This window comes from Martes martes (assembly GCF_963455335.1).
Source record: "Martes martes genome assembly, chromosome: 14".
In the NCBI taxonomy this organism is placed as follows: Eukaryota; Metazoa; Chordata; class Mammalia; order Carnivora; family Mustelidae; genus Martes; species Martes martes.
The window spans coordinates 11,489,809-11,515,984 of record NC_137902.1 but is presented as its reverse complement, the minus strand read 5'-3'; the positions used below and the strand labels follow the sequence as shown (position 1 = coordinate 11,515,984).

Sequence of the window (26,176 nt, the reverse complement as noted above, 5' to 3'; positions counted from 1 at the left end):
GATGCTAAGCAGAGACCAGCCTTAGGCTCCCTGCCCTGCCCCCAGCCCCTCACCTCGCATGCTTAGTCCCGGACCATCGTCCTGAGGGCTACAGGAAGAGACCTGGAGCTCCCTCTGGTCCTCTGGAATCCCCCCTCCGAGTGAAGGACATCCCTGGGCTGCCTCCTGCGCATGGTATCTCACACACGTACGCCCACTCACCCCAGAAAGTGGGGCTCCAGAAAGCTCTGGGAGCCGGGGATGTCATCCCCTGCCAGGCTCGTGCCAACGGCGCCTGCAGCCGATTCTGTATGTTGTCTCTGCTGCCAGAAGATGCCTTTCAGATTGCGTGTCATCTGGGAGCCTGTGGGGGGTGTACCTCCATATACGCAGCTGTGTGCACCCCCATGCCGCTGCTGACGGATGGGCGGATGGTTGGACGGGTGACACAGCAATCAGTGTTTGTGGACACCTACGTCTGTCTCCTTTCGCATGGGGCATTGCCTGCGGCCACCCGCAGGGCCTCTGGTGTACGCTCACGGGCTCACAGGCGTTTGCCTCTCGATGTTTGTGAGCTGTCTGATGACACGAAGCTTACCTTTTTCACACTTGGATGGTTAATCTAGAATATTTTCATTGAAGTAGTAGGGAAGCCATAGCGAGAGGCGGTTTTAATTCCAGGTAAACTTAAAATCATCTTTACTTTGGGTGGACACACCTTCGTTTCTAGAAATAAATATGGCTGTGGCACCTACTCCGTGTCAGGTGTCACACCCCTTGCTGGGACACAACAGTGAATAAGGCAGCTCGGATTCTAGTGGGAGGGACATTTCCGGCTGCTGTGGTCTGGCTTCTAAAGCCACAGTCCGAGCCTTGCAGGAACACTGAGGAGAGCAGTCAGGGCAGGCTCCCTGGGGGAGGTGGTGTTTATGGCAGTTGGCGAGTAGGAGTCAGGAGGGGCAAGCGTGTCCCTGCCATGAAGCTTCAGGCCTTCTGTAAGCAGCACCATCACTGCTGGGTGCAGGATGGCCTGAGGCTCCATCGGTGTGAGTGGCAGCCCTGGCCCCTTGTGCCCCAGCTCTGTCCTGCCACCCGCTGTCTCTTACCCCTCCTGGCTCCGCTCCTCTGCCCGCAGCTCCGGAGGTCCTGAACAACCAGAGATACGGCCTGAGCCCCGACTACTGGGGTCTGGGCTGCCTCATCTACGAGATGATCGAGGGCCAGTCACCATTCCGGGGCCGCAAAGAGAAGGTGAAGCGGGAGGAAGTGGACCGCCGGGTCCTGGAGACAGAGGAGGTGTACTCCCAAAAGTTCTCGGAGGAGGCCAAGTCCATCTGCAAAATGGTGAGCTCCTGGTGAGCCAGTCGCTCCCCCTGGGCCGGGTGTCTAGTAGCCTCTCCCCTCCTGCCCCAGTCAAGAGCAGCAAGGGTCAGGACACACTAGGGCACAAGTCGGGAAGCCCCCAGGCCAGAGGAGCGAGCAGTCCTCGTTGTGGACCGAGGTTGTCGCAGGGAGACTCCATGACAAGGGAAGGGGACTTAGGGGAACTGCATAAGACACCCTCCATCCAGCTTTGTTGGGGGAAATCATCGTGGAGGAGAAAGGAGGTGATCGCAGCCAATTCCCCAAGACACAGAGGTATCTTGGGGTATCCCTTACCCTTGACCTTGGCCCCCTGCAGCCTCAAACTCTGGGTCCTTGGGCACTGGCTAAGGCCAGCAGGTGCAGCACAGGTGGTGAGGTGGTGGTGTTTTCAGCCTTTGAACGTCTTACAACAGAGTTTTCCTTCCACTACCTGGAACGCTGGTCACACTAGCTTAGGTCCCACATGACAGGAATCTATGGGTAGTGGGATTTGACCGTCCACGGGGAGGGCGCAGGTGGGGAGAGCTGTTTAGACAGGCTGGGAGGTCAGGGCCAGATAGCAGGGCCTGGGAAGCTGGTTAGAGGAAGCAGTGATAGGAGCTGTCAGAAGCGAAGCTGGCAGTGAGCCCATCCCTGGCCTGCTGCCCTTCCCCTCAACCTGGGTGGGCCCACCCCTGGCCAGAGGCTTTGAGGTGGGGGTGGCCCAATTCCATTCTTGCCTAGCTCTCAGGCTCCCAAGTTCTGCCTGTGTCTGCTTGGGGTCCTCCTCCCTCTGATGCCAGGCCCGGTGTGCTGTACCCCCACGGCAGGCCACTGCCCCCCAGTGCTGGACACATGGGGACAGGAGGGCCTGAGCTCTGGGGACTCACGAGCCCATGGACTTCCTCTCCCTGGGGCACTGCTGCCCCTGGAACAGCAGACAAGTAGGGCTGAGGCCGGAGGCTGCCCTCCCTGCCTCCTCTCTGACCCATGGACCTAAACCGTGAGGCTGGGGTATAGAGAAGAGCAGGCCTGAGGAGCTGATTAAAGCAGCAAAGCTTCTGCTTCCAGAAAAGCCAAGGCTGCCCTGTTAGTGGCCCAGGAACCCTGTGCCATAGCTCCCTGCCCTGAGGAGGCCCCTCTCCTGGGGCCGTCCACCTGCTGCTTGACCACTTTCTCCTACCGGCTTCGGTCTGATGTCAGAGCCTTCTTCCCACGGCTACTGTCTGACCACTTCCAAAGGAGAGGAGCCTAGGTCTGCCACGTAGGTGTGTGGGAGACCCTGAGGAGATGGCGCGTGTGCACGCAGACAGCCACCCGCACGCGCAGGGCTCCCAGAAATCCAGGGAGTCACAGCAGCTGGAGTCGGGGAGGGGGACAGGAGGAGTGAGGCAGAAGTCAGGTAGGTCGAATTTCAGGGTCCTAAGGATGTTTGAAAACTGAGGTTGGGGGCTGCCAACAATACTTGGTTTTGGAGGCAAAGTGTCTATCCAGTGGGACCGAACTGGGAGAAGGAGGGAAGAGGGAAGTCGTCAGCCATGGTCAGAGCATTACCAAATGTCCCAGATCAGGGTTGGCGACTCAGAGAAGCAGAGGAGCCCCAGCAGGACGTGGGACATGCAGAGAGGACAGAGAGGTGGAGAGGGCCCCCTCCCTGCCTGTTGTCAGTCCTTCTTGGTGCTCAGCTTTGGGGCTCCAGGACCAGGGGCACTGCTGGCCCTCTGCTGCCCCCCGGTGGCCACCAAGGGAAAGGCGGTGAGCTGAGCCTGAGGCTCTGGACCGACCTTGGCCCATGGGTGTCAACTGCCAAACCAGTGTCCCCTCATCTTTCTCCACTGGAAGAGGCCCCTGGCCTTGCTTCCTCTTATTACAAATGCCCATCAGGTCTTGGGATTCTAGCCTTGGGGCTTCCGGCACCCCTCACCACAGCCTGTCTGGCAGCTAGGGTGGCCCTGTCCCCTCCAGGCGGTGCCAGCTCAGGACAGGGCCTGACTCTGAGGAAACCATGAAGGCTCGGGGTGCACGGGACAGTTTCTAAACTCTGGCAGCTCCAGCCCTGCCTGGCCGAGAAGGCCACTGCACAGACTGCAAGGAAGCTGGTTCCTGGCTGCCAGCTCCTTCCCCCTTCCATCTTGGCAGCCGCAAGACCCTTTCCATTGCCCCTGATGTCCAGAAATTCATGCGTGTCACTGCCCTGGCCCTTGGTCCAGTCCCTAGGCCCAGACCTCCTGTAGATCCCTGCTGAGTCCCAGCACTGGCCCTTCAGCCATCTCAGCCTCAACAGCCTTCCAGCCCATCCCTTCTCCTCCTCCAGGAAGCCCACCCTGCCTGTGCCCCTTGCTTGTCCCGGTGTACACGTGATACCAGATTGCAAACGGGCAGCGTGTTGGTGGATGTTCAGCCTGCATGGTGTTGTAGAAAGAGGTGAATGGTGGGCTCATTGCCAAGATTTAAAATTGGAGAGATTTCACATAAAAACCTGGATTTTTAGCCCTGGGCCCTAGCAGGAACTGATGGATAGCCTGGCATGGCCCACCCAGCCCACTCGGCCTTTATCGTCCTTATTTGTGTCTTCTGTCTGGCCCGCCCGTGTGGGCTCTGGGGTCTACAGCTGGGAGGTCCAGCCTCTACCCAAGGAGACTTGCCTTTCTGGGATTTCTCAGAACAAGGAGGAGCCTAGCCCGGCAGAGCTGATTCCTGGAGCCTTTGTGGAAAGGAAGAAACCCTGGCAAAGAGAAGCTGAGGCCCCGAGCCACCACTCTCTGGGCAGAACCGGCCTGGGGGGTCGCCGGACCACAGCTGACAGCGGCTCTCAGGACTCCGTCCTTTCTAGGCTGTGACCTAGTGCTTGCCCTGGTGCCGCCTTTGATTCCTTTGTTCGAAGGGGAATGGGGGGGCCAGGGAATGGTTCCTGCAAGCCTCCCCCTCTGGACCACGAGCCCCGGAGGCCCACCTGCCCACTGGCTGTCCACCGCAGCCCAGCCCACACGGCTGGCAGCAAATGCATGTGGAAGGAAAGCACACAGAGGGTGCCAGGGTCCTGGAGGAGGAGAGGGCCGGACCCCCTCTGGGGTGCAGACCGTCCGCCTTGATTTCAGTCTGAAAGCAAGCAGGGGGTTCCAACAGCATACCAGGCGCCGTGCTCAGTGGGGCAGGGAAGAGAGAAGCACAGGTGGGGTCACCTGACCACTGGATGCCTGCTGGTCAGCTGGTGGTCCTCCGGCATCACAGCCGGCCCCATCTTACCCCTTCCCGGCACCCCCAGCACCCCCCTTCACTCCTGCCAGCCTCCCGGCCTCATTCACACCTTTAGGCCTGTGGCCTGGCTGGTTGCTTCCGCAGCCTCCTCCTCTCCCAGGAACCTTCCCACCTCTTGGTTCTGACGAGGACACTCTTCCACCCTGACCGTCCGTCGCTCCCCGCTACCTCCGGATCAAAACCCTCCTGACCTGGCCTTCAGGACCCTCCAGCAGCCTCCCTAGCCCGTCCCCTTCGCCCTGAGCCGTCCCCACGTCCTCATCCTTCACCCAGACTCAAAGGCCGATGTTCCCCAAGCCTACCCTGCCCTTGCTAGCACAGACCCTTCCCCTGATGCCTTCCCCACCTCCCCACTCTGGGAAGCCTGTTGCAAATGCCCTTTCCCTGGGAAGCCTCCAGCCAGCCCCCCCTCCCCCGAACTGGCCACCAGGTTGTGTTCCCCTGCAGCCGTGGTGTCGTCCCTGTATTGTCCTGATGGGTGCCCCTCCTCCCTCTTGGCACAGTGGTGTGTGCCAACCAGGAACACGTCTGCAGAGTACTTAGGAGTTGAGTAAATGAGCAAGGGAGGCCTGCAGAGGCGGGCATGCCACCTTGGGGAGGGCGCACGGGACTCCTGCTGTCCCGCAGGTCCCGGCACCCGAGCCCAGCGCCAGTGTGAGACCACCCTGGGTGCCTGGGGTGATGTGGGCACTGTAGAGGCTGGAGGGGGGACACTCGTGAAAGACATGGCCACAGTGCTCGAAGCCCCAAGCTCCTTGTGGCCTTCAGCAGGAGGAAAGGCCCACCAGGCATGACCCTCTCCGGGCTCTCTTGTCACAGCTGCTCACCAAGGATGCAAAGCAGAGATTGGGCTGCCAGGAGGAGGGGGCTTCAGAGGTCAAGAGACACCCCTTCTTCAGGAACATGAATTTCAAGCGCTTAGAAGCCGGGATGTTGGACCCTCCCTTCATCCCAGACGTGAGTAGCCCCCACCCCAAGCCCAGGCTGAGCCTGTGCACACACTCACGACCTTGACTGCGTGAATCCTTGAGCTCCAGGAGGACAGGGCCGGGGGCGAGGGAGGACGGCGGGTATGCGTGCTGTAACAGTGGCAGCTCGCGGTTCTGGGGCCTGGCTCTGTGGCAGGCACTGCCGTCAGCCGCATGCATAGGTTCCTCTACTGTCCCCACTTTGCAGGTGAGGAGACTGAGGCCTACAAGGGGGTATGTGACTCTCCCAGAGTTTCCAAGCACCACAGCTGGGAGCCCAGCCCAGGCCTGTCCAGCTGTAGAGCCCAGGTGCCCAGCGGCGTGAGAAGGGCGGGAGGTCCTCCCTGGGCCACATGGCTCTGTGGCCCTGAGCCCCCGGCATTCCTTCTCTCTGTGGAGGATGGGCCAGAGGCCCCAGTTGTGGCCGCCCTCATTCCCATGGAGATGCCTGGAAATCCTGAGCCTGTGGGCTCCGGGGAAACAATCTGCCGGGGGGAGTGGGCATCCTCGGAGGTACGGAGGAATGTGAGGTCAGAGAGGGCGTGTTCCATCACCCCCTCCGCGGCCTCAGCCTGGAGAGAGGGGTGACCAGCAGCCGGCATGAGGGTGACAGCAGGAAGGAGCCCCTTGGCAGATCTGTGAGAGCAGTACAGTCCCCAGAAAGGCGCCCCCCGCCCCCCATCAGAACCCGAGGCTGGGGCCACCAGGTGTGGGGTGCGGCCCCACGTGACTAAGCGAGCGCTCTGCCCGCAGCCCCGCGCCGTGTACTGCAAGGACGTGCTGGACATCGAGCAGTTCTCCACCGTGAAAGGCGTCAACCTGGACCACACGGACGATGATTTCTACTCCAAGTTCTCCACGGGCTCCGTGCCCATCCCATGGCAGAGCGAGGTGAGCAGGGTGGTGGTCGTCTGCACCCTGAAGGGGTGGACAGGAGGACAGGTGGGCCGGGAGGACAGGGCCTGGACTAGGGCGCCGTTGGCGTGGGCTTCAGAAGAGGGGGAGGAGGCGGGACAGACGTGGCTGCCCGGCTGACTGTCTTGGGAGGTCTGGCTGGAGAGAGGAGGAAGGGACTATGGCTGGAGCTGAGGGAACCCGTGCTGCTTCCATGGGATGGACGTGATGGGGCAGGGGAGGGGACCCCGCCAAGGGGAAGGGCGCAGAGCATGTGGGTGACCCGGGCTTGGAGGGGGGTGAAGAGGGAGATGAGGCGTGGGTTTGGCGGCTGGACGGTGAGCACACGCCCGTCGGTGGAGGCAGCTCGGGGAGGCCGACGGGGCACAGGCCGAGGCGGGCGGGGAGCGGTCTGGGCCTGGGCCCCTGAAGTTGCGGGGCAGGTGGAGGGCCTGTTGGGTGCAGCAGGCTCGGGGCCGGTGGCGGCCGCTGGGACTCCCGTCCAGCCCAGGTGACTAACGCGGCCCCTCATGGCACCCTCGCCCTGCTTCCCCAGATGATAGAAACCGAGTGCTTTAAGGAGCTGAACGTGTTCGGACCCAACGGTGCCCTCTCGGCGGACCTGAACAGAAGCCACCCTCCAGAGCCGCCGAAGAAAGGGCTGCTCCAGAGAATCTTCAAGCGTCAGGTGAGAGCCGCCCCCTTCACGCCCGGCTGGCCTGCTGTTGGCCCCTGGACGCCCTGGGCCCAGGTACCTCCCTGACACCGGACCCGTGGCCTTCTCCGTACGTGTGGGGCGTCGGGGAGCAGGGGCCGCGGCAGCCCCGCCCAGTGAGGGGATCCGTGGGGTGGAAGGGGCAGGGCCAGCCCAAAGCTCACCCCTCATCGAGGGGCCTGGGCCTCGGCACTGCGGATGACCGGGGTGCCTTCTCGGTTGTGGGGGCTGCCTCCGTGGCCTGTACCCACTAGGTGCCAGTAGTGTCCCCCCAACCCGACTAATCAAAAATGTCTCCGGACCTGGCCCCATGTCCTCTGGGGGCGAAATCTCCCCGACGGAGAACTGACTGCCCTATACGGCCCTTGTAAAGACTCGTGTTCTGTAGGTGACGACGGCATGTGACAACGAGCAGGCAGAACGGGTGTGGGAGAGGAGGTCCCTGCAGAACCTCATGGCTCCTGGGACAGGACCCCCTGAGTGGATGCTGTGGCCTCCAGCTGGCAGCCCCAAGAGACTTTGCCCCTTGGGAAAAGGCATTCTTCCTCAGAGGCTGTCCCTGGATTGAGGGTTCCGAGTAGACCAGATCGAAGAAATGTCCCCGCAGGCCTGTGAGAGCCCGCTGAGGCCCTCACCTCATCCCCCTTGCCCAGGGCGGCCAGAATAGCGCCCCCCTCCTGGCCTGAGCCTTGAAGAAGGCTTGCCCCAGTGGGTCCATCCAACCGCCTGGGAGTCTCCATTATTTACATCCCCCCACAATCCCGCCCCGACCCCCAAGGAGCCGACCCTCTCCCCAGGAGGATGAAGGAGGAGAGGCAGTGCAGCTCGGGTCCCCAGGCCCCCAGTTCCCCCACCCCCACTCTGATACAGGATGGGGGTGACTGTTGCTGGCACTCTGCTGTGGACCTCCCTCTGCACCGAGCGCTTTCTGAGGGCTTCTCTTACTTACTCTCCGCAAAAGCCTGGGCCTTAATTCAGTCGTCCAGTCGATCAGCCAGTATGGAGCGAGTGCCCCCCACGTGCAAGGCTGTTTCCTTAGGGTCTGAGATGCACCAGCAAGCCAGACCGGGATCCTGCCCTTTGGGCGTCCTAGCGCAGCGTGAGCCCAGGATGGGCTCCCATTACCCCACTTCACAGATAGGGAAACTGAGGCTGAGGGGGGTCAAGGGACTTGGGCAAGGTGACACGGCTGGTAAGCCCATATGAAGGATCTGGGGATAATGGCAGGGAGCACGGATAGGACACATGGAGAGAAAAGACAGACTGAGGGCGAGTTTGGGGTTTGATCTGAAAGCATCTTGTGAGTTTCATATCCCATTCCAAAACAGATTCCTGTCTGTAGACCATAAAAATATAACTTGTGAATGCTTCCACCGAGTAAAATTGAAGCTCCCTTCCACACTGCTGCGTCCCTACCACGACCTTGCTGCCGAGACTCACAGACCCTGGGTTCAGATCTGGCCCTGCCACTTCCCGCCACTTGGGTGGCGCCGTGCTGACCCGCCACACCCTCTGTGGGCCTCCTGAAAGGTCAGCACCCAGGGCCAGCAGGAGGTCTGTAAACCCGCAGTTCCTGGTTCTCGGGTCCGGCGCTCACCGAGCCCTCTCTGTGCCCTGCCTCATTTCACACTCCGCCTGCCCAGTACAGAAGCACTTCTTATCCCACAGGCCACACAAGGCAGCCAAGAGATTGAGTTACTTGCTCAAGGTCACGCAGCTAAGCGACAGGTTTCAGACCCTGGGCCTACAGTCATGAACCCATAGATACTCTAGGAGGGGCCGCCCTCTCCTGGCCTTGGGGTCCTCTTAATCCCATAGCTGTCCCCCTGCTCCAAGGGGTGGCCTTGGCTTTGGGTCTGCAGCGGAAGAAGGCACAAGGCAGCAGCCCCTGACCGTGACCCTGTTTTCAGATTCAGAGGCCCCTGTGCGTCCACGAGGACTGACTGACTGACACTCTCTCTCTCTCTCTCTCTCTCTCTCTCTCCGCCTCCTGCTCTCTCCTCCAGCATCAAAACAATTCCAAGAGTTCACCCAATCCCAAGACCAGTTTTAACCACCACATAAATTCAAACCATGTCAGTTCAAACTCCACCGGAAGCAGCTAGTTGGAGCTCTGGCCTTGAAGTCCGCGGTGGGACCAGCCTAGACCCTTGTCCTTAGAAGCAGAACTGGTGGACGGGGGGAGCTCTCCAGGAGCCGGGGAAGGAGGCCACCCGCCTCCTCGACGCAGAGCCTCCAGGTTTCTCAAAGAGATTTCCACTCAGGTCTGTCTCCAGAGGTGGCCCTCAAGCCGACGTGGAACATTGCAATAGAAATCCAGCCGGATACGACAACTTGCACGTAGTTCGATAGCGTCATACCTAGAACTGAATTTTGTCTTTATTATTTTTAAAGAAAAGTTTTGTAAATTTCTCTATCGTCTCAGTTTACATTTTGTATATTTGTATTTAAATGAAAGTCAGACTCGGAGGGTGTATATTTTCTGTGCAGCCACTGTCAAGCCATGTGTTTTAAGACATTTTAGAGTGGGCAGGGCGGGGGGGCGGGGAGGGGTGACAAAAAAAAAAAAAATGTGACTCAAGACTTCCAGAGCCTCAAATGAGAAAATGTTTTTATTAAATGTAGAAAAATGATTCACATTCCACCTTTAAAGGATTGGTTGTATCCATCTCTGTAACCTTTCCCTCACGTGGATGTCACCATGCCGTTGGCTTAGAACAACCCGAATTAGGTGCTCCAGACACAGTTGGGACTTCAGAATGTCCCCCATGGGGTCTCTGGAGTCACCTGGGCCAATGCTCCTGTTTCCTTTAGAGGCACACGGTGCCTGTGTTTCTCTGGCCTTGGCCTCCTCTTCCTTCTGGAAGGCACATAGAGCTGGGCCTCTTTCTTTCAAACAGGTTCTAATGGCTAAAGCCTATATGTTTTCAAGATGCTTGCTTTTGGGGATTTTTGTTTTATTCTGTTTTTAAAGGGACGCATCTCGATGACAAGGAGTAGTCAGGGAACCCCAGCTCTCCTGAATCCCGTGGCCCAGGGAGGCATCCGTGAGAGGGGGCCAGGGGGGTCCTGTTGAATGAGTCCGTAGTGGGAGAGGGAGACTTGCCCAGGGACTCCAAGCACATTCCTTAGGCGTTAACAGGGTCACAGGGTCTGGAGAGCCTCCCAAGGCCCCATAGAATCCCTGGCCTAGGTGGCATGGGTGGCATTGGCTCTCCAAGCAATGGCGTGGCTGAGGAGAGGGCCAGGATACCACAGAAGCCCAAGACACCCTCACTGTCACTTCTTGGGAGAGGTGGGACAAAGGCGAGCTCTAACAGGGCATCTCAAAACTTCAGGCGCAAATAGCCCCCAGGAGGACTTGGTGGCTTTCCCAGACCAGGGTCTTCTGAGGGCAGTCCCCAGGCCCTTGGAGCATGGCCAACCAGCACCAAGGAGCCACTGGCCTGTTGCCTCCACAAGGTGTCACCTCCCCCCTGCCCTAGCAGAGGGGGAGTGGTTGACACCCCTGCTCCCCTGCCTGGCTGAGTCCCTGGCAATCAAGTCAGCCTCACTCAGACCTGGTGTCAGCTCCCCGGCCATTGCCAAGGCTCCTCCCAGTGCGGGTCCTGCACTACTTGCACTGGCATTTCTGGTCAAAATGCCGATTTCTGGGTTCCACCCCAGACCTATGGAATGGATTCTCTGGGAGTAGGGCCCAGGAATCTGCATTTTTAAGGAACTCTCCAGAACATTCTAACATACCCTCAAGGAAGGGCACTGCCGCCTTAGCTTCACTGGGGCTTTGGACGCAACTCTCCCAAAACGGTTTCTTCCTGTGACCCGGGCAGCATGGAGCACGAGCTTTGAGGGAGGAGAGCATAGCGGGCATGGCGGCCTCCTGCCCTGTGTCCGTGCTCCTCCCTCAGGCAGCCCCTGGGGCCTGGAGCTCACCGCCGGAGAGGGGCCGCCTTTGGGACCGACCGTTTTAGGTCACTCGACAAACACGGCAGAGAAACAACAGCTGGGCTCCCCGAGGATCCTTCCAACATGCAGAATTCGTTTCTTCAAGACTAGCTCCGGCCTCACGAGGCTGCTTCTCTTTCCTTTCCTGGACTGCGTACGAGGTAAATGCAAACAGCCATACTCGTTTTTGCCAAGAAAGTGGAAAGCTCCCTGACCAGTATTTTAAGATCAAGCTCCTGCTGACCCTCCTTTCTCGACGGAAAGGACAGTCATCTTCCTGGGACGATCACCAGCCCAAGCTCCCACCCTCCCTCCTTCCTTTTGCCCAACTCACAGCAGCTGCGCGCTTACCAGATGGTGTTGAGAAGCGTCTCTTTTCACGCCTCCGAGCCCCACGCTGGCCGTTGGCAGCGCGGAATCCTCAAGGAGTAAGAAGCGAAACGGCAGTCTGCTCCGCGTGTTTCTGCATCCCGGAGCTGAAACGAGGCGAACGCACAGGCCTTTGTGGGCCTCTTAAATGACGGGCGTCTTCCTTTGCATTTGCGGCCTGTCCCCAGCACGTGCCCCTGGGCTGGGGTGCCGAAGCCACCGTCTCGCTGTTCCCTCCCGTTGCTTTTGGACCCATTCCTTTTGGACCTTCGTTTCCCGCAAGAGAAGAGAAGTCATTATTTAAAACAACGCCTGAAAATCAGCCTCCTTTCCACCAAGTGCCCCAGTCCCCGAGGTCCCCAAGGTCCTGCCCCTCCCCCAGCTTCTCCTCCAACTTGTTTCCTAGAGCTGCATTTTTAAAAGGTATTTTTAAAGTAGGAAAACCACCAAATAAACCCCACCGTTCTCCCCATCCTCTTGTCTGGGATGAGGCATGTTTGAGCCGTGAATGGATCTTTTTTTTTTTTTTTTTTCTCCCCAGCATTTGAGCTCTTCACAGAAGGGCCTCTCTTTCTCCAAGTGTGACATTTCCCTCACCGGACATTCACTGACCTTGTGCCTTTGAGGGGAGAGGCAGGGCCCTACAGAAACATCTCTGCTTCCACTTTTTAGGAGACAAGCTGCTGTCTCCAGTGGGACGGGGGTGATCTCTGCCACGAGCACCATGACCGACAAATGTTCATAGAGCCCCAGGGTGTGGGGCAGGGGGCACTCCCATAAGATCACCTACAATATCACCAACGCCTGAGCCCTGCCTTCACGGGGAAGGCCCCCCCATCCCATGTCACCCATTCTCGACTCTTCCTAGGCCGGGAAAATCACTCTTTCAACCGTGAACTTTCGAGAACTGCTCACTGGCATAGCTGCTAAGCATTGCTGCGTCCCGAGAGGCCCCAGGAGGCTTGTTGCCTGAAACGCGCTGCTCTTTGCAAATCCTCAGTCTTGAGGGGCAAGCTGCGTGGGAGAGAGTAGGGTGTCTGGGTTTTATGCACACTTGACAGTAGCCTGCCGCAACACAGGAGTTCTGGGGACACGTGTGGACGCTGCCTTGTCATCAAAGTCATGACCGGCTGCAGCCGGGAGCCCAGGGAGCCCCAACGACGTGCAGGGCATGCCCTCAGAGCGGCCAGGGTCTCCATGCCCCCCAAGGAGCCCGGCCCGCTGTCGAAGCTCCTTGCCACTCTTCTACACCCCATCCGTTTCTGGAAGGCTCGAGTCATCGGCTTCCCATTGACCCTCCCAAGTGAGCCGCTGACCCAGACCTCGCTTTGGTGGAGCACCGCTGCCTCCTTGCGCCTGGCATCCCAGGCCTGGCCAAAGGGACTGGCGGCCTCGCGGACAACCAGGAGGCTCCCACCCTCCTCCTGACCCCAGATGAAGAGGAAGGGCTACTCGGGGGACATCGGCCCTCCTCTTGGGCTGCTGCATGCTCCCAGGTCCCTGCGATCAACTGTACCGCCCAAGGACAACCTCGTGGTCTCCTGTCCTCCCAGCCCCACCCTCTGAGACAGGACCTCCTAACTTCACAGCCTCCGTTGGAAAGAGAAGGAGTGTGACCTCGCAGTGCATTTTGAAGCAACAGAGTTGAGTCATGACCGGCAGAGAGTTCACTTCTCTCTGTCACAAGGGACCAGGACAGGGCAGCCTCGCCTCCAGAGGCCCCTCGCCCGTGGGCATTGGAAGACCAGAGTGTGCGGGTTAGAGCCTGCTCCGTGTGGCCGGGTTCTCCGCTGGTCTCATGCCGCAGACAGTGGTCCAAACACTTGAAAAGCTAGCTCTCCCCAGGACGGAAAGACACTTCCTAAAAGAAGAATCTAGAGGTCTTTCTCCAGTCCATCAATAAGTCATTTTTGTAATAGATCAAAAGCAAGTGTTCTCAAGTAGAAGAGCTTAGTGGCTGTTGGTAGTGTTACAGTAATAATCCTTCTAGTATCCAAAGGTTTCTATTTTTTTTTTTTTTTCAGGGAAATTTTCACACTGATGCTGAAAGAAAATAGTTCCATTTTGGAGGTCATTCCTGAAGATAGCGGCTTTTGTTCTGCTGCTCTGAATCTCTGTACGTTCCGTCTAATAGGTCACTGTGCTGCTGTATCTAGATCGAACCACTGTTGTTGTTTTTTTTTTTTTTTTTAAGAGAAATAAATTCCTTAATGAAAACAGCGTCGCATTCCTTTCTGTCTGCACACGGCTGTTTCCCCCGGGAGGTCAGCATCCGCTGCCCTGCTTAACCTTTTACGGTTTGGCTCCACCCGAAGCCCCCCAGACCTCCTCCTGACCACGAGAGAGAGTTCACTGGGGGAAAATGTGCGCTCCAAACCTCTGACCCGGGGGTCCCATCACAGGAGCTCTCTCCGGGACCGTCTCCCCACCTTCCAGAAACCTCCACTGCCTGAGCCAGCCTCTCTAGCAGGCAGAAACCACCATCCTCCTGGCACATAGGGTCTGAGAAATTCCAGCCCCATATCACCAGCCCACCCACCATTTACACCCCTCTGCCCGGCAACTTGGACCTCTTCCCAGGCCGACAGGGGGCAGGGGGCACCCTTCACCACTTCCACCCTCTCCGGCCCCTTCCCTCCTCTCACTCCAGGCAGCTGTGGATTGGGTAAGGGCAGGCACCAAAATGGTCTCCAGCTCTTTCATTTCCAGGAAAGGTCCAAGGTGGGCATCCGCAGGGCACCAAGGAGGTTCAGGCCGCTACCCCTCCTCCGGGAGGGGCGTCCATGGGATGTCAGGATCTAACTGCCCTCCCCGGAGACCGGGAAGACGAGAGAAAGTCACAGCCTCCGAAACGGGCACTCAAGGTGGGGTCGGCCCGGACTCCCGGCCCCGCCTCACTGCCGGCCTGGGCAGCTGTCAGGGCCTCGCTCCACGGCCTGGGGTGGGAGCAGCAGGGAACAGGCCCGTCCGGGCGGCTACTCACTCACCAGGTGTCTGTTGAACTCCTACTTTACCCACGGCACTCAGAACCAAATCGGACGAAGTCCCTGCCCTCCCGGACCTTGTATCCCAAGGACGCTGGCCACCGCCGGGCGATAAACCACCAGGCAGAGCCTGTGGCACTGGGAGGAGCGCAGACTCACCCGGGCCGTGTGCTAAGACACAGATCCTGACTCAGGGGGTCGGAGTCTGCGTCTGCCTTTCTGACACGCTCCCAGGAGAAGCTGCTGGCCCGAGGACTACACTTTGAGAAGAGAGGCCTCTGCCCTCACGTCCGGCCAAGGTCTGCAGTCCAAGCAGGACCTACGCTCCCACTGCTTGCCCTTCAGGCGCTGCATTCAGAAGTAGACGTGTCTTGTTCATACTCGCATTTGCACAGAACCGCACGAGCGGTTCTCAAACTCGGGCCCCTGGACCAGCAGCGGCCGCCACCCCCAGGGCTTTCTCAACCTCCCGCCCGCATCTGATCGGGCCGCTCTGGGGTGGGAGCGGGCACAGGCCTGCAGGTGATGCTGGTTTACACCGCGCTTTCCTCGCCTGGAAACCTCGTTGCGCTCCCTGCCCGCATCCTTGCACGGGGACGAGGACGGCCGGCACAGGTGGTGGGGCTCTTACAGTAATCGGGAAATGCTGTGCGTCGTTGGCCACCTTTGATCTTTAAAAATGGGAGCCAGGACACGATGGTATATAAGCCTACAGCCACGCGCTTTTAAAAATGAGAGGAGGGGCGCCTGGGGGGGCTCACTCAGTCGGGGAAGCGTCTGCCTTCAGCTCATGATCCGGAGTCCTGGGGCGGAGGCCCACGTCGGGCTCCCTGCTCAGCAGGAGCCTGCTTCTCCCTCTCTGTCGGCCGCTCACCCCCAGCTCGCTCGCTCTCTCTTGCTCTCTCTCTCTCTCTCTTTCAAATAACTAAAATCTTAAAAAAAAAAAAAAAAAAGCCAAAACTGGAAAGTCAGGTTACCTCTAGGGAAAGATGGCCACCAGGGGACAGGGTGAGGGGCAGATAGAGAAGCTAGACTTCGCTGCATGTGCCTTGTCTTGCAGACTTTGGAAGCAAGTATCAAATGAAAAACAAATCTAGCTCTGGTGAGGAGAGGCCTTTATTTGAAGAAGCTGTGGGAGCAGGGGGTAGAGATGCCGCAGGAGGGAGGATGCTCTGACCCTCGGACCGGCAGGGTCTTGGGGTCTGCTTCATGGAGAGGAGGGAACAAGGCTCCTCAAGTCCCACTTCCCCACACCCGGATATCTCTAGAAGAGCACGCCTTACCCTGAGGCCAACCTGTTCTCCGAAGGGGTTGTGCGTTGGCTCAGGCTGAAGGTGGGCCAGAGTTCAGGGTCCTGCAGCAGGGATAGAACCTGAACCAAAGTTTGGTTACCAAACACTTTGTGTGGAAGGATCAGTGGGAAACGGGGGTTCAGCTAATCAGCTAATCATTGAGGCAAAGGATGGGAATCTGGAGGGCCTGTGTTGGGGCCTTGTCGTGGATAAACAAGCAGGGGGAGGGGCATCCTCAGCGCGTCTGAGTCCACTAGGTGTGGACTCCTGAGGAGAGTTTGGGTAAACTAAGGATGCACAGGTGTGGACTGAGGTTAATTTCCACACAGGTATTATTCCACGGTTTGTACCATAACCTATTTCAAAGTAAATTACACACAAGACAACACTGGGCCAGGGGGAGGGGGTGGGGAGGCCAAACCTCAGACCCCCAATATTGTGGAGCTTATCGAAGCCTGGAAAAAACTGAACTTGACTTTTGCCCAGACTTGGAGATAGATTTTTCAGCTCCTGGGAGAAAATACACAAGGAATGAAGTCTTGCTGTTTGTAACCATGGATGGAGCTAGAGTGTATTATACTAAGTGAAAAGGACAAGACAAATATCATACGCTCTCCCTGCGTGTGGAGTTTAAGAAAACAGGTGAACAAAGGGGGAAAAGAGGTAAACCAAGAAACAGACCCCCAGCTGCAGACGGCGAACTGACGGTGACCAAGGGGAGGTGGGTGGGGGATGGGGGAGACGGTGATGGAGATTCAGGAGGGCACTTGTGACCAGCACCAGGTGTTGAATGAAAGTGTTGAGTCGGGACGCCTGGGTGGCTCAGTTGGTTAAGCGGCTGCCTTCGGCTCAGGTCATGATCCCAGGGTCTTGGGATCAAGTCCCACATCGGGCTCCTTGCTCAGCGGGGAGCCTACTTCTCCCTCTGCCTCTGTCTGCCTCTCTGTCTGCCTGTGCTCACTCTGACAAAAATGAATAAATAAAATCTTTAAAAAAAAAAGTGAGTCAATATATCCTACACCTGAAACCAACATTACACCGTATGTTAACTAACTTAAATAAAAGCTTTAATACTACGGGTGGACTAAAATTACCATCTCATTAGCTCTCTTCTATCTGTTCCTTTTGCTCTTGGCTTCTCTTTTCCTCCTTCTCTGCCTTCTGTGGGTCTAAGTGAGCATGTTTTATGATTTCATGTAACTCCTCTATTGGATTATTTGTGCCTTTTTTTCAAAGACTGGTGGGGGCTGTGTGTGTCTGATCGAGGCGGGGAGAGGCCCCTTCCACTAGATGCGCCAGGATGAGGGGACATGATCTCCCCAAGCCTGCCTCCTTCTAACTCATCCTCAAAAAGGCAGCCAAGATGAAACTTACTCCTCTAATGGGTTTTCCCCTATAATGTGGCAGGAATAAGCATTTGCACCCAAGTGGAGTGGTCTCCCGCAGAGAGAACGGGAGGGAGAGGGATGCTGCAGACAAACTGACGAGCAAATTAATCAACAAACTAGTTAAGGACAGACCAGCTTCCTCGTTTCTGCCAGTCTGAGTAACCAGTGGGGCGGGGATGAGCTGCTCGGCGTCCTCACGTGGACGCCCGGTCAGGAGTCCGGACAGATGATTCTAATTTTGCATTTGCAGGAGGTCCCCTTTCCAGATAGAGATTGGGGTGGCCCTGGCTCTGAGGCTTGCTCTCTGGGACATGGGGCATGGTCAGCGATCCATTACTAGTCTCCCACCTGAAGTTTGGAAGAAGTTCTGGAGGCTTCCACAGAGGGGATTGGGTGAAAACCCGCTGGGTGGTGGTGGTGATGCCACTCCCTGCTGCCCGCCCCACGCCCCTGCAGAGAATATTCTGAGGAACTCAGGACCCTGTCTAGGTGCTAAGATCTTGAGCCGCATTAGTGGGCAAAAGTGGCCAGTTGGAAAACAAGATCAACCTTCCGGGTGACTAAACGTTTGGGAAGTGGGTGGGAGAGGTAGGTTGGCTCTGGAGCTTCTCCCAGCAAAGGTTCAACCTTGAGACAAGGCTTGGACCTGGGGTGTGTCCTTGGGGAAGCACCTGGTAAGGGCTGACTCCGGACGTCTTTGTGATGAAGTTTTAGAATATGAGTGAGGTTCAGCAGGGTGAGGTCCAGAGCGGATGACCAAGAAAGAATTCTTGAGACATCTTTGGTGCAAAATGGTGGTTTATTAAAGCACGGGGACAGGACCCGTGGGCAGGAAGAGCAGCTGCCCCAGGGTTGTGAGGAGGGGTCCGTTATATACTTGCATGTTGGGAGGGGTCAGGGATGGTGTAAGTCTCCAAGGGATTTTGGAAACAAGGTTTCCAGGGCCTTGAGGGGCTAGCTGTTGTTGGGAAAAGGTCATTTATTACCATCTAATAAAACCTGAGTCATGAAACCCTTCAGATGTATATCGGTGGGCCATATGTTTGGGGATGATTGCCAGCATGTATCTTGGAGGGTTTAGAGATAAAGGAAGTTTCCAAAGGAATTTTTTTAAAGATTTTATTTATTCATTTGTCAGAGTGAGCACAGGCAGACAGAGGCAGGCAGAGGCAGGGAGAAGCAGGCTCCCCACTGAGCAAGGAGCCCGATGCGGGACTCGATCCCAAGACCCCAGGATCATGACCTGAGCCAAAGGCAGCTGCTTAACCAACTGAGCCACCCAGGCGTCCCGCCAAAGGAATTTTTATGTTAAAGTAGACTTACAGGATTCTGGTAGGGGTCGGTCAGGCTAGGATTGCCTTTTGCCCTTAGCAAAGTGTTAAGGAGGAGGCAGTTGAGGCCCCAGAGGAATGTCACTCCACCTGTTTCAAGGACTGGTCAGTGGGCTCTAGGTAGTAAGGAAATTTAATAACTTTTTTTCTGCCTCTGTTTCCCAGATCATCTGGGTCATGGGCATGTGTGTTAGGCCCAGGATCAAGCTGCGTCCCCCCCACCCTGTGATGTAATTCCTTCCGTGTCCCACCTTCAGGAGCGTCTGTTATAGACGCAGGGACTCCTGCTGGGGAGGAGGGGGGTACTGAAGGCCTGGGGCCTTCCTCACCAGGCCCCTCTGCGGGGTTCGGGTGGCTTTGGAGAAGAGGCAGGAGCCTGTGGCCGAGGGGCCCGGGCCCAGACGAAGGCAAGTGAGCCAGGGAGGGGTCTCACGCCTGAAGCAGCAGCTCTGCGGCTGACCACCTCCGGCTTTGCTCTTAGTATACGGGGTGAAGATGAGCTTCCAAGAGGGGCCGAGGGCTACAGACAGAACCCTCATTCCAGAGCACACGCTGATCGTGTCTCCCCTGGGCAAAACCCGCTGTAGCTCCCCATTACCACCTCTCGGACTCACTTCCCGGCCTTTGCACATGCTGTGCCGCGGCTTGCACCACCCTCTGACTGACCCCTACTTGCCATTCGGGTCCTCCGTCGGCCGCCCTTCTCTGGGGAGCGATACCCTGCCTGCATGGGTCGGCTGTCCTCCCTATGTGCTCTCACCCACGCGGTGTCGAACTTAGCAGTTGATAAGCCTCTCTCCCCCGTTAGAGCATGAGCTCCTTGAGGGAGTGTGGCAGGCAGGACAGGGGGCCCTGGAACCCACATGTGTTACGTCGTGTGGCCAGGCGGAGTTAAGGCTGGGATGGAATGAAGGTCGCCAGTCAGCTAACCTTAAAATAGGCAAGCTGCTCTGAGTTCCCAGGGGTGAGGGGCGGGCAACAGAATCTCCAGGGTCCTTCAGAGGGAAAGGGGAGGGACATCTGGGTGGCTCAGTCAGTTAAGCACCTGCCTTCAGCTCAGGTCATTATCCAGGGGTCCGGACCAAGCCCCACATTGCACTCCCTGCTCGGCGGGGAGCCTGCTTCTCCCTCTTCCTCTGCTGTGGCCCCTGCTCGTGCTCTCCCACTCTCAAATAAATGAATAAAATCTTATAAAGAGTGTAAGAGGAGGGGGCACCTGGGTGGCTCAGTCCGTTGAGTGTCCAGCTCTTGGTTTCAGCTCAGGTCACAATCTCGGGGTCGTGGGATCAAGCCCTGCTTCCGGCTCTGTGCTCCCTGGGGGGGTCTGTGTGAGAGTCTCTCCCTCCCTCTGCCCTGCCCCACCCCATCCCCCACCCACGCACACACTTTCTCTCTCAAATCTTTAAAAAGGAAAAAAAGCGTGGAAGAGAAGACAGAACAGTCGGTGTCAGCTGTAAGGAACACTTGACCGGCCACCGCTGGCCTTGGGGATGGAGGAAGGGGCCCCAAGCCAAGGAATGCAGTGGCCTTTAGAAGCCAGAAGAGGCCCGAAAACAGATTCTCCTCTGGGATCCCCAGAAGGAAGGTAACTGGGCCGACACCAGATTTTAACCCAGTGACACCCGTGCCAGCTTCTGAGCTCCAGAACCAACTGCATATCGCTTCGAACCGCTGAGCCTGTGTAAGGAGCCATAGGCAACTACCACAGGGATTGTCCACCATATCCCCAGAGGGCAGTGCTGGGATCAAAGAGTGATGCAAGAGGATGGCAGGGCCACCGTCCCGGGGGGCCATCTGTAGCCTCTGACACCAGCAGCAGCCGTCATCCCCGACTACCCCGGGGAGAGCTGTGCTAGGGGACATCAGCATGGCCGGGTCACCAGGCTCTGGGTGAGGTCAGACTGCCCCTGCCTGGTGATCTCCAGCTCCCAAGGCCCTGACCAGCCGTCACGGCACCTCCAGGGCTGCACCTGGGTCTCAAGGCTATCCTGGGGGGCCTGGCAGAGGCAGCTCCCTGGGTCCCTTAGGGACCCCTGGGTTGGGCCTCCTGCACTCAGGGCTCCTGATGGCCACCAGCTGCATGTCGAAATAGCCCAGCAGATTGTATCTGAAAATCTATTCATCTTTGCACAACTCCCTGTGGGAGGAACTTCTGATGTCTTGGGCTCACATGGGACCAGATCCTTTCCCTAAACACCTAGGGATTGGGGCGTGTTCCCAGAGCACTAGAAGTCCCTCATGCTGTGACTCAGGTGGGAGGACAAGAGAAGTGACTACAGGGCCAAAGGGAGCGGTCTCTGGGGCTCCTGAGCCCTCCCCAAAACTTCAGCGTAGACCAGAGAGGGCAGCAAGGGCTTCAAGGTCAGACTGTTGAACAAGCCCTTCTGAGAATGACTTTCGTTGGCTTGATCATTACATAATCACGTACGATGAAGTTCAACAATCGTACGTGTACAACGCAGTGAGTTTTAACAAACGTATACAGTCGCTCATCTACCAGTCAAGATAATAGGACGTTTCGTTCACCCTGGCAAGATCCCCCGTGTTGCTTTGCTGTCAAGGGCCTCCCGTCCCCGCATGCTTCCTACCTGCTATCTGGGAGCTGGGCGGGTAGAACTGAATGGAGGAGCCAGGAGGAAGGGCCAGCGTCCAGGGGGTCTCTTAATATGAAGCTTATTTTCCTTTATGGTTTTCATTCCTATTATTACCATTTAAAAAAACATTTTATCAACCTATCAACAATAGGTTTTCATTCCTATTATTACCATTTAAAAAAACATTTTATCAACTCCAGACCCGTATAGGTCCCAGAGCACTGAGTATTGGGAGCCTCCAACTGCCCTTCCCCACCTGCCAGGGACACCTGACCGCCCAGCCAAACCACTCTCGGCTTCTGCCCTCCAGGATGAGAGACCCTAAACGTGTGTTGTTGGCCGCTCCGAAGTTTGTGGTAATTTGTTACAGCAGAAATAGGAAACAAATGCAGTCATCGAAATTAACATAGTCCTTGTATTAATAGTGTCCTACACCCTGGATATGCCTCACTCAATACCAAGCCCATTTACCTCTTGGTCTCCCCGGCTAGATTACAAATTCCTGAAGGGTATGAATTGTTTTGTGCTCGTGCACCCCAGCAGTACCCAACGGTGCTTCAGGAGCATAGGGACGGAAGGGCAGCCGTTCACTCAGCGCACGACGCTATGTCCCAGGCTCTATCCGAAGCATTTTCTATGCTTCATCTCATCCCATCTTCACACTCCTTTAAAAAAAAAAATTCACAAGTTCAACACTTTGTAAGTTCTTACGTTTCCCTTGTTTATTTCCCTTTGGCTTTGAGGGTCGTCCGCAAAGTTCCAGTTTGAAAACCCCTGCCGCTGTCCTTTAAGCCGGGGAAACAGAGATGGGAACCACTCTGCCCATGCTTGGCCAGAGAGAAGACAGAGCGGGGCCCAAGGCTGGGGCTCTGAGCCAAGGTCACTGGTGTTGAGATCCAGCCTGGCAACCCACTGGCTCCAGGACGGTGGGCAGGTCTCTTACGGTCCGTACCTCTAAATCCCTTCCTCTTAGAAGACAGGCAACGTTCCCTCTGTGAACGATTACTGGCCTCCTCCTGTAGGCCCGGCCCGGCTGCCGGCCCTAAAAATAAGACAATGAACAAAAGAGGAGGAAGTCCCAGCATTAAGGGGGCTTACCTTCCAGACGGGGTACAGAGGCTAAATAAGACCCAGAAATAAATGCAAAGTCTGTCAAATATGCTCAGGAGAAAACCATAAAGCAGGGGAACCAGTGGCCTTTGATAAGTGCGCGGTTACATCATCTTAAGTCTGCCATCGTGGACCACTACTCAGCAGTAGGAGGGACAGGTGTATTGAGACTCACAACCTGGATGGAGCTTATTCTCTAGTTACAGAGCTTGGGCGGGGGGCGACTGCTGCACAGGAGAGATCTTGGTGTTGACGGAAGAGTCCTGAAACTTGGTAGCAGTGGTGGTCCCGCAAATCTACACACGTACGAAAATGGCATAAACTACATGCACGCCTCGGACCAATGGCTTTGCTGCAGCCATTGGGGGAAACTGAGTAAAGGCTGCGAGAGACCCCTCCATACTGTCTTTACCACTTGCCGTGACTCTAGAATTATTTCAAAATTCAAAGTTTGTATTTAACCTGTAGGAAAATGTAAACTAAAGGAGGGCAGAAGTACGGGCACTCCACAGAGGAGCCAGTGTGGAAATCCGGGGCAGAGCATGTGATCCCCCAACTGCCGTGGAGGGCTGGTAGGTGGTTTCAGTGAAGGAGGACATGAATCCAGAATGCTGCGAACAGGGGTGCCTGGCTGGCTCCGTCGTTATCTGACTTCGGCTCAGGTCGTGATCCCAGGGTCCTGGGATCGAGCCCTGCATCGGGCTCCCTGCTCAGTGGGGAGCCTGCTTCTCCCTCAGTCCCTCCCCCTGCTGGTGCTCTCTTGCCCTCTCTCAAATATTTTTAATTTTTTTTTAATTAAAAAATAAAAACTATTCTTGTGTGTGTGTGTATGACAATATTGCTGTGGTCCTGTTTCTTTTAAAAGTCCCTAATGTGGGGCACCTGGGTGGCTCAGTGGGTTAAGCCTCTGCCTTCAGCTCAGGTCATGATCTCAGGGTCCTGGGATCGAGCCCCATGTGGGGCTCTCTGCTCAGCAGGGAGCCTGCTTCCCCTTCTCTCTGCCTGCCTCTCTGCCTATTTGTGATTTCTCTGTCAAATAATTTAAAAAATCTAAAAAGTCCCTAACGTTTGGAGCTGCACACTGAAATCTTTACAGATGACATGATATGTGATCTGTGATTTCAAAATAAAACAAGACCTAGAAGTGGCTGGAGGCTGGATGCACGGGGCTGGCCAGGGTTCGGGGAAGACAGTGGCGACGTCCCTTGAACTCCGTCACAGGGTCACAGCGGCCTCCCTTGGACAGAATCCAAGCACAGTGGTGAGTCCTGTCGCCTGCAAGTCCCCGAGGTCAGCACCAGGCTCCTCTCTGGCTGCCAGTTGTTGTAGAGGTATGGTGCCCCACACGCTTGTAGGGGGTCTGTAAGACCAGCTGGGGCCATTTCCTGTTTTGCTCTTTGGAACTTGTTGGTTTCATCCCTGTTTTTGGTTTTAATGATCTGTTCCCCAGGAAGCCAGGGTGTGAGGGGAGGCAGTCGAGCAGGACATGTGGTTTCCCCAAACTTGTTCTAGCAACAGAGTCTTTACCCCCAAAACAAATCCGTAGGAGTCCTCCCAAAGCCTGAAACAGACAACCTTTCAACATGTTTGCTGTGTGATCTTGGGGAAAGCGCTTCCTCTGGGCGCCAGTGTCTTCTACAAAGCATTTCATAGTTTGGTTCCAGCTCTAGAGACCTGCTCAGCTCCCAGGGGTGGGCCGGCTAGGAAGTCATCGCCGTCTTGGAGCGAGGAAACCGGGCACAGAGGGTGTGTTGTTTGTGCCGAACCACACAGCGGGTGATGGTGGAGACACTTTCCTCCCTGTATCCTCGGCTATGCCTGCGCCATGGAAGGCGGGTGGGTGGTCTTGTCCCTGCGGCCCCAGATGGCGAGCCCAGGGACCTGTGGGTGTCCCGCCTCAAGGCAGTCAGAGCCCGACAGGCCCCAAGTGGAGAGAACCACCCGGTTTCAGACTTGTCTGCCCACTGGCCACCCGGGGGACATTCACAGCTCCCCAACCAAGTTTCTTAGAAAAAAGGGGTTCTCCACTTCCTTCGGGTCTGTAAGGAACAGTGGCCTGTGTGAGGGGTCTTTATTAATAAAGATAAAGGTAGCCATACTTCGGGGGTCATGCACCATACTTAGTGCATTTCTTACTTAATTCTCCCAACTACCCATCTCCCTGTCAATCATTATGATTATTATCCCTATTTCATAAATGGGGACAATGAGATGTGGCGAGGAAAAAGAATTCACCCCAAATCATCCCGCCAGGACTCAAAACCAGTCTGTCTGATTCCATGGGACTCAGTTTTTTTTTCCTTCTATCTTTTTTTTTTTCTTTTGTATTTTTTGGGGTTTTTTTGGTTTTATTTTTTTTGGTAAAAACTGTCCCTTTTACCAGTGGAAGAGTTTTTATTTCCTGTGAAACTCTGGAGACAGGCTCTGCATATATATATATATATATACATTCCTCTCTGTCTTACTGGAAATGAGGCCTGTATAGACCACGCGCCCCCTGGCTTTCTTCACGCAGCCGTGCGTCATGAAGTCGGGTCCGTCCCAGGGCACCTAGATTTGCCTCCGCACATGGTATCTACGCGGCGTTTGTAGGTGCGGCCGCACAGATTCCTTCAATTCATCTCTTACAAATGATCACTTAGGTGGGTTCCAGAGCTTTCTTACCCCAAACACCACTAGTGAAAGCGCCCGCGCTCTGCCCACACCACAGAGGCCTCTTGTCAAACAAGGAGGGCCACGTCCTTTCCGTGCGCCCAGTGTCAACCAGTCCTTTTGGTCCTGGGACCAGAGCTTCTCACGACCACTCTTTCCATCTTTGTAACGTCACGTCCCCTTGCCTTATGTTCCCTCCGCAGAGGGCTGGTGCCGTCCCAGAGTGGAGCAGGTGGCGACCAGTTTTCCAGGGTGGGCGCTGCCTCTCCTGGGAGGTGGCCCTTGGATGGCCTGGGGTCCGAGATGGGAGCCGCCCGGGCACAAAGCAATGGCAGGACAACGAGGCCAGAGGCAGGTTGGCAAGTCACCCCAAACCCAGAAGGGCCCCCCTCATCCTAACCGAATCAAACTAAGCATTCATGGAAGCTCGGTGTCCCCCGCCCCCTGTTCCTACGAAGCTTGAGAAGCAGGAAAGGGAAGAGGACAGGAGCATCTTTCTCAGTGTGGTGCTAAGGAGCGTGCACCTGGGGGGGTAAGGAGAACTGGCTTGGGGAAAGATGGGCTCCTGAACCCCAAGGGAGGTTCTCCAGGTAGTCCCAGACCTGCAGGGGGCTTCGAGAACTGGGCAGGGCCTGGAGGGTCACATACCCCTGCTGACCCAGTAGGAGGGACTAGGGCGGTGGCCCAGATTTGTTTCCCTCTGGGGACTACCAAGGAGTGGGGGAGAGGGAGTGATTGTGGTGGGGGGTGTGCAACGGGGCTGGAGGTGCCCCAGGCCCCCCTGAGCCTCTAGGTGCCCTACATGCCTCCCCAGGCCCCCTCGGGAGAAGGGGCGGCTCTGTTCATTCTCCAAACCCCCCGCCCCCGACCTTCCAAGGTCAGTGACTCCAGAGACTCCTGCCACCTGCTGGAAAAGCCACTGTTGAGAGGGGCGGGGCCGGTTGGAGAACCGCGCCAGTGGTCTAACCGTCCTGCTCTCCTTGTCTGTGTGTCCGTCCGTCTCTGCTCCTTTCTCTCATGTCTGAGTGGTTCTTGGGGACTGTGTTCCTGGCTTGGGTTCTCCTCCATCTCTGTCACTTCCTGGTTCTGGGCCCATCTCCCAAGGTCCCTGTGTGTCTGTCTTTCTCACCCACACTCCCCTCCCGCCCCACCTCCCCTCAGCCTGCCCCTCACTCCTAGGTTTTTCTCTCTCTGAAAGGAAGCCCATTCCCTGTGCGCCAAAACCCCAACCCTCTGAGGTTTCAGGAAGGTGGGGTTTGTAGACTCAAGCCAAGCCCCCAGAAGCCAAGCAGGGAAGCAGTCGGCAGCCCCTCAAAACAGCAGCTTTGGCCCCCCCACTTCATCTGGCCTATT

General features: G+C 56.7%; 1 protein-coding gene across 1 annotated transcript in view; it reads left to right on the top strand.

The window, feature by feature from the left end:
- GRK5 (G protein-coupled receptor kinase 5) overlaps window positions 1-9,807 on the top strand; it is a 106,826-nt gene extending 97,019 nt beyond the window's left edge. The window contains exons 11-15 of the mRNA XM_080822316.1: window positions 1,115-1,323; window positions 5,401-5,538; window positions 6,303-6,440; window positions 7,000-7,131; window positions 9,165-9,807. Coding sequence (XP_080678442.1) covers window positions 1,115-1,323; window positions 5,401-5,538; window positions 6,303-6,440; window positions 7,000-7,131; window positions 9,165-9,263 — 716 coding nt within the window. The 3' untranslated portion in view covers window positions 9,264-9,807. The remainder of the gene's footprint in view (window positions 1-1,114; window positions 1,324-5,400; window positions 5,539-6,302; window positions 6,441-6,999; window positions 7,132-9,164) is intronic.
- Window positions 9,808-26,176: the final 16,369 nt, after the last annotated feature.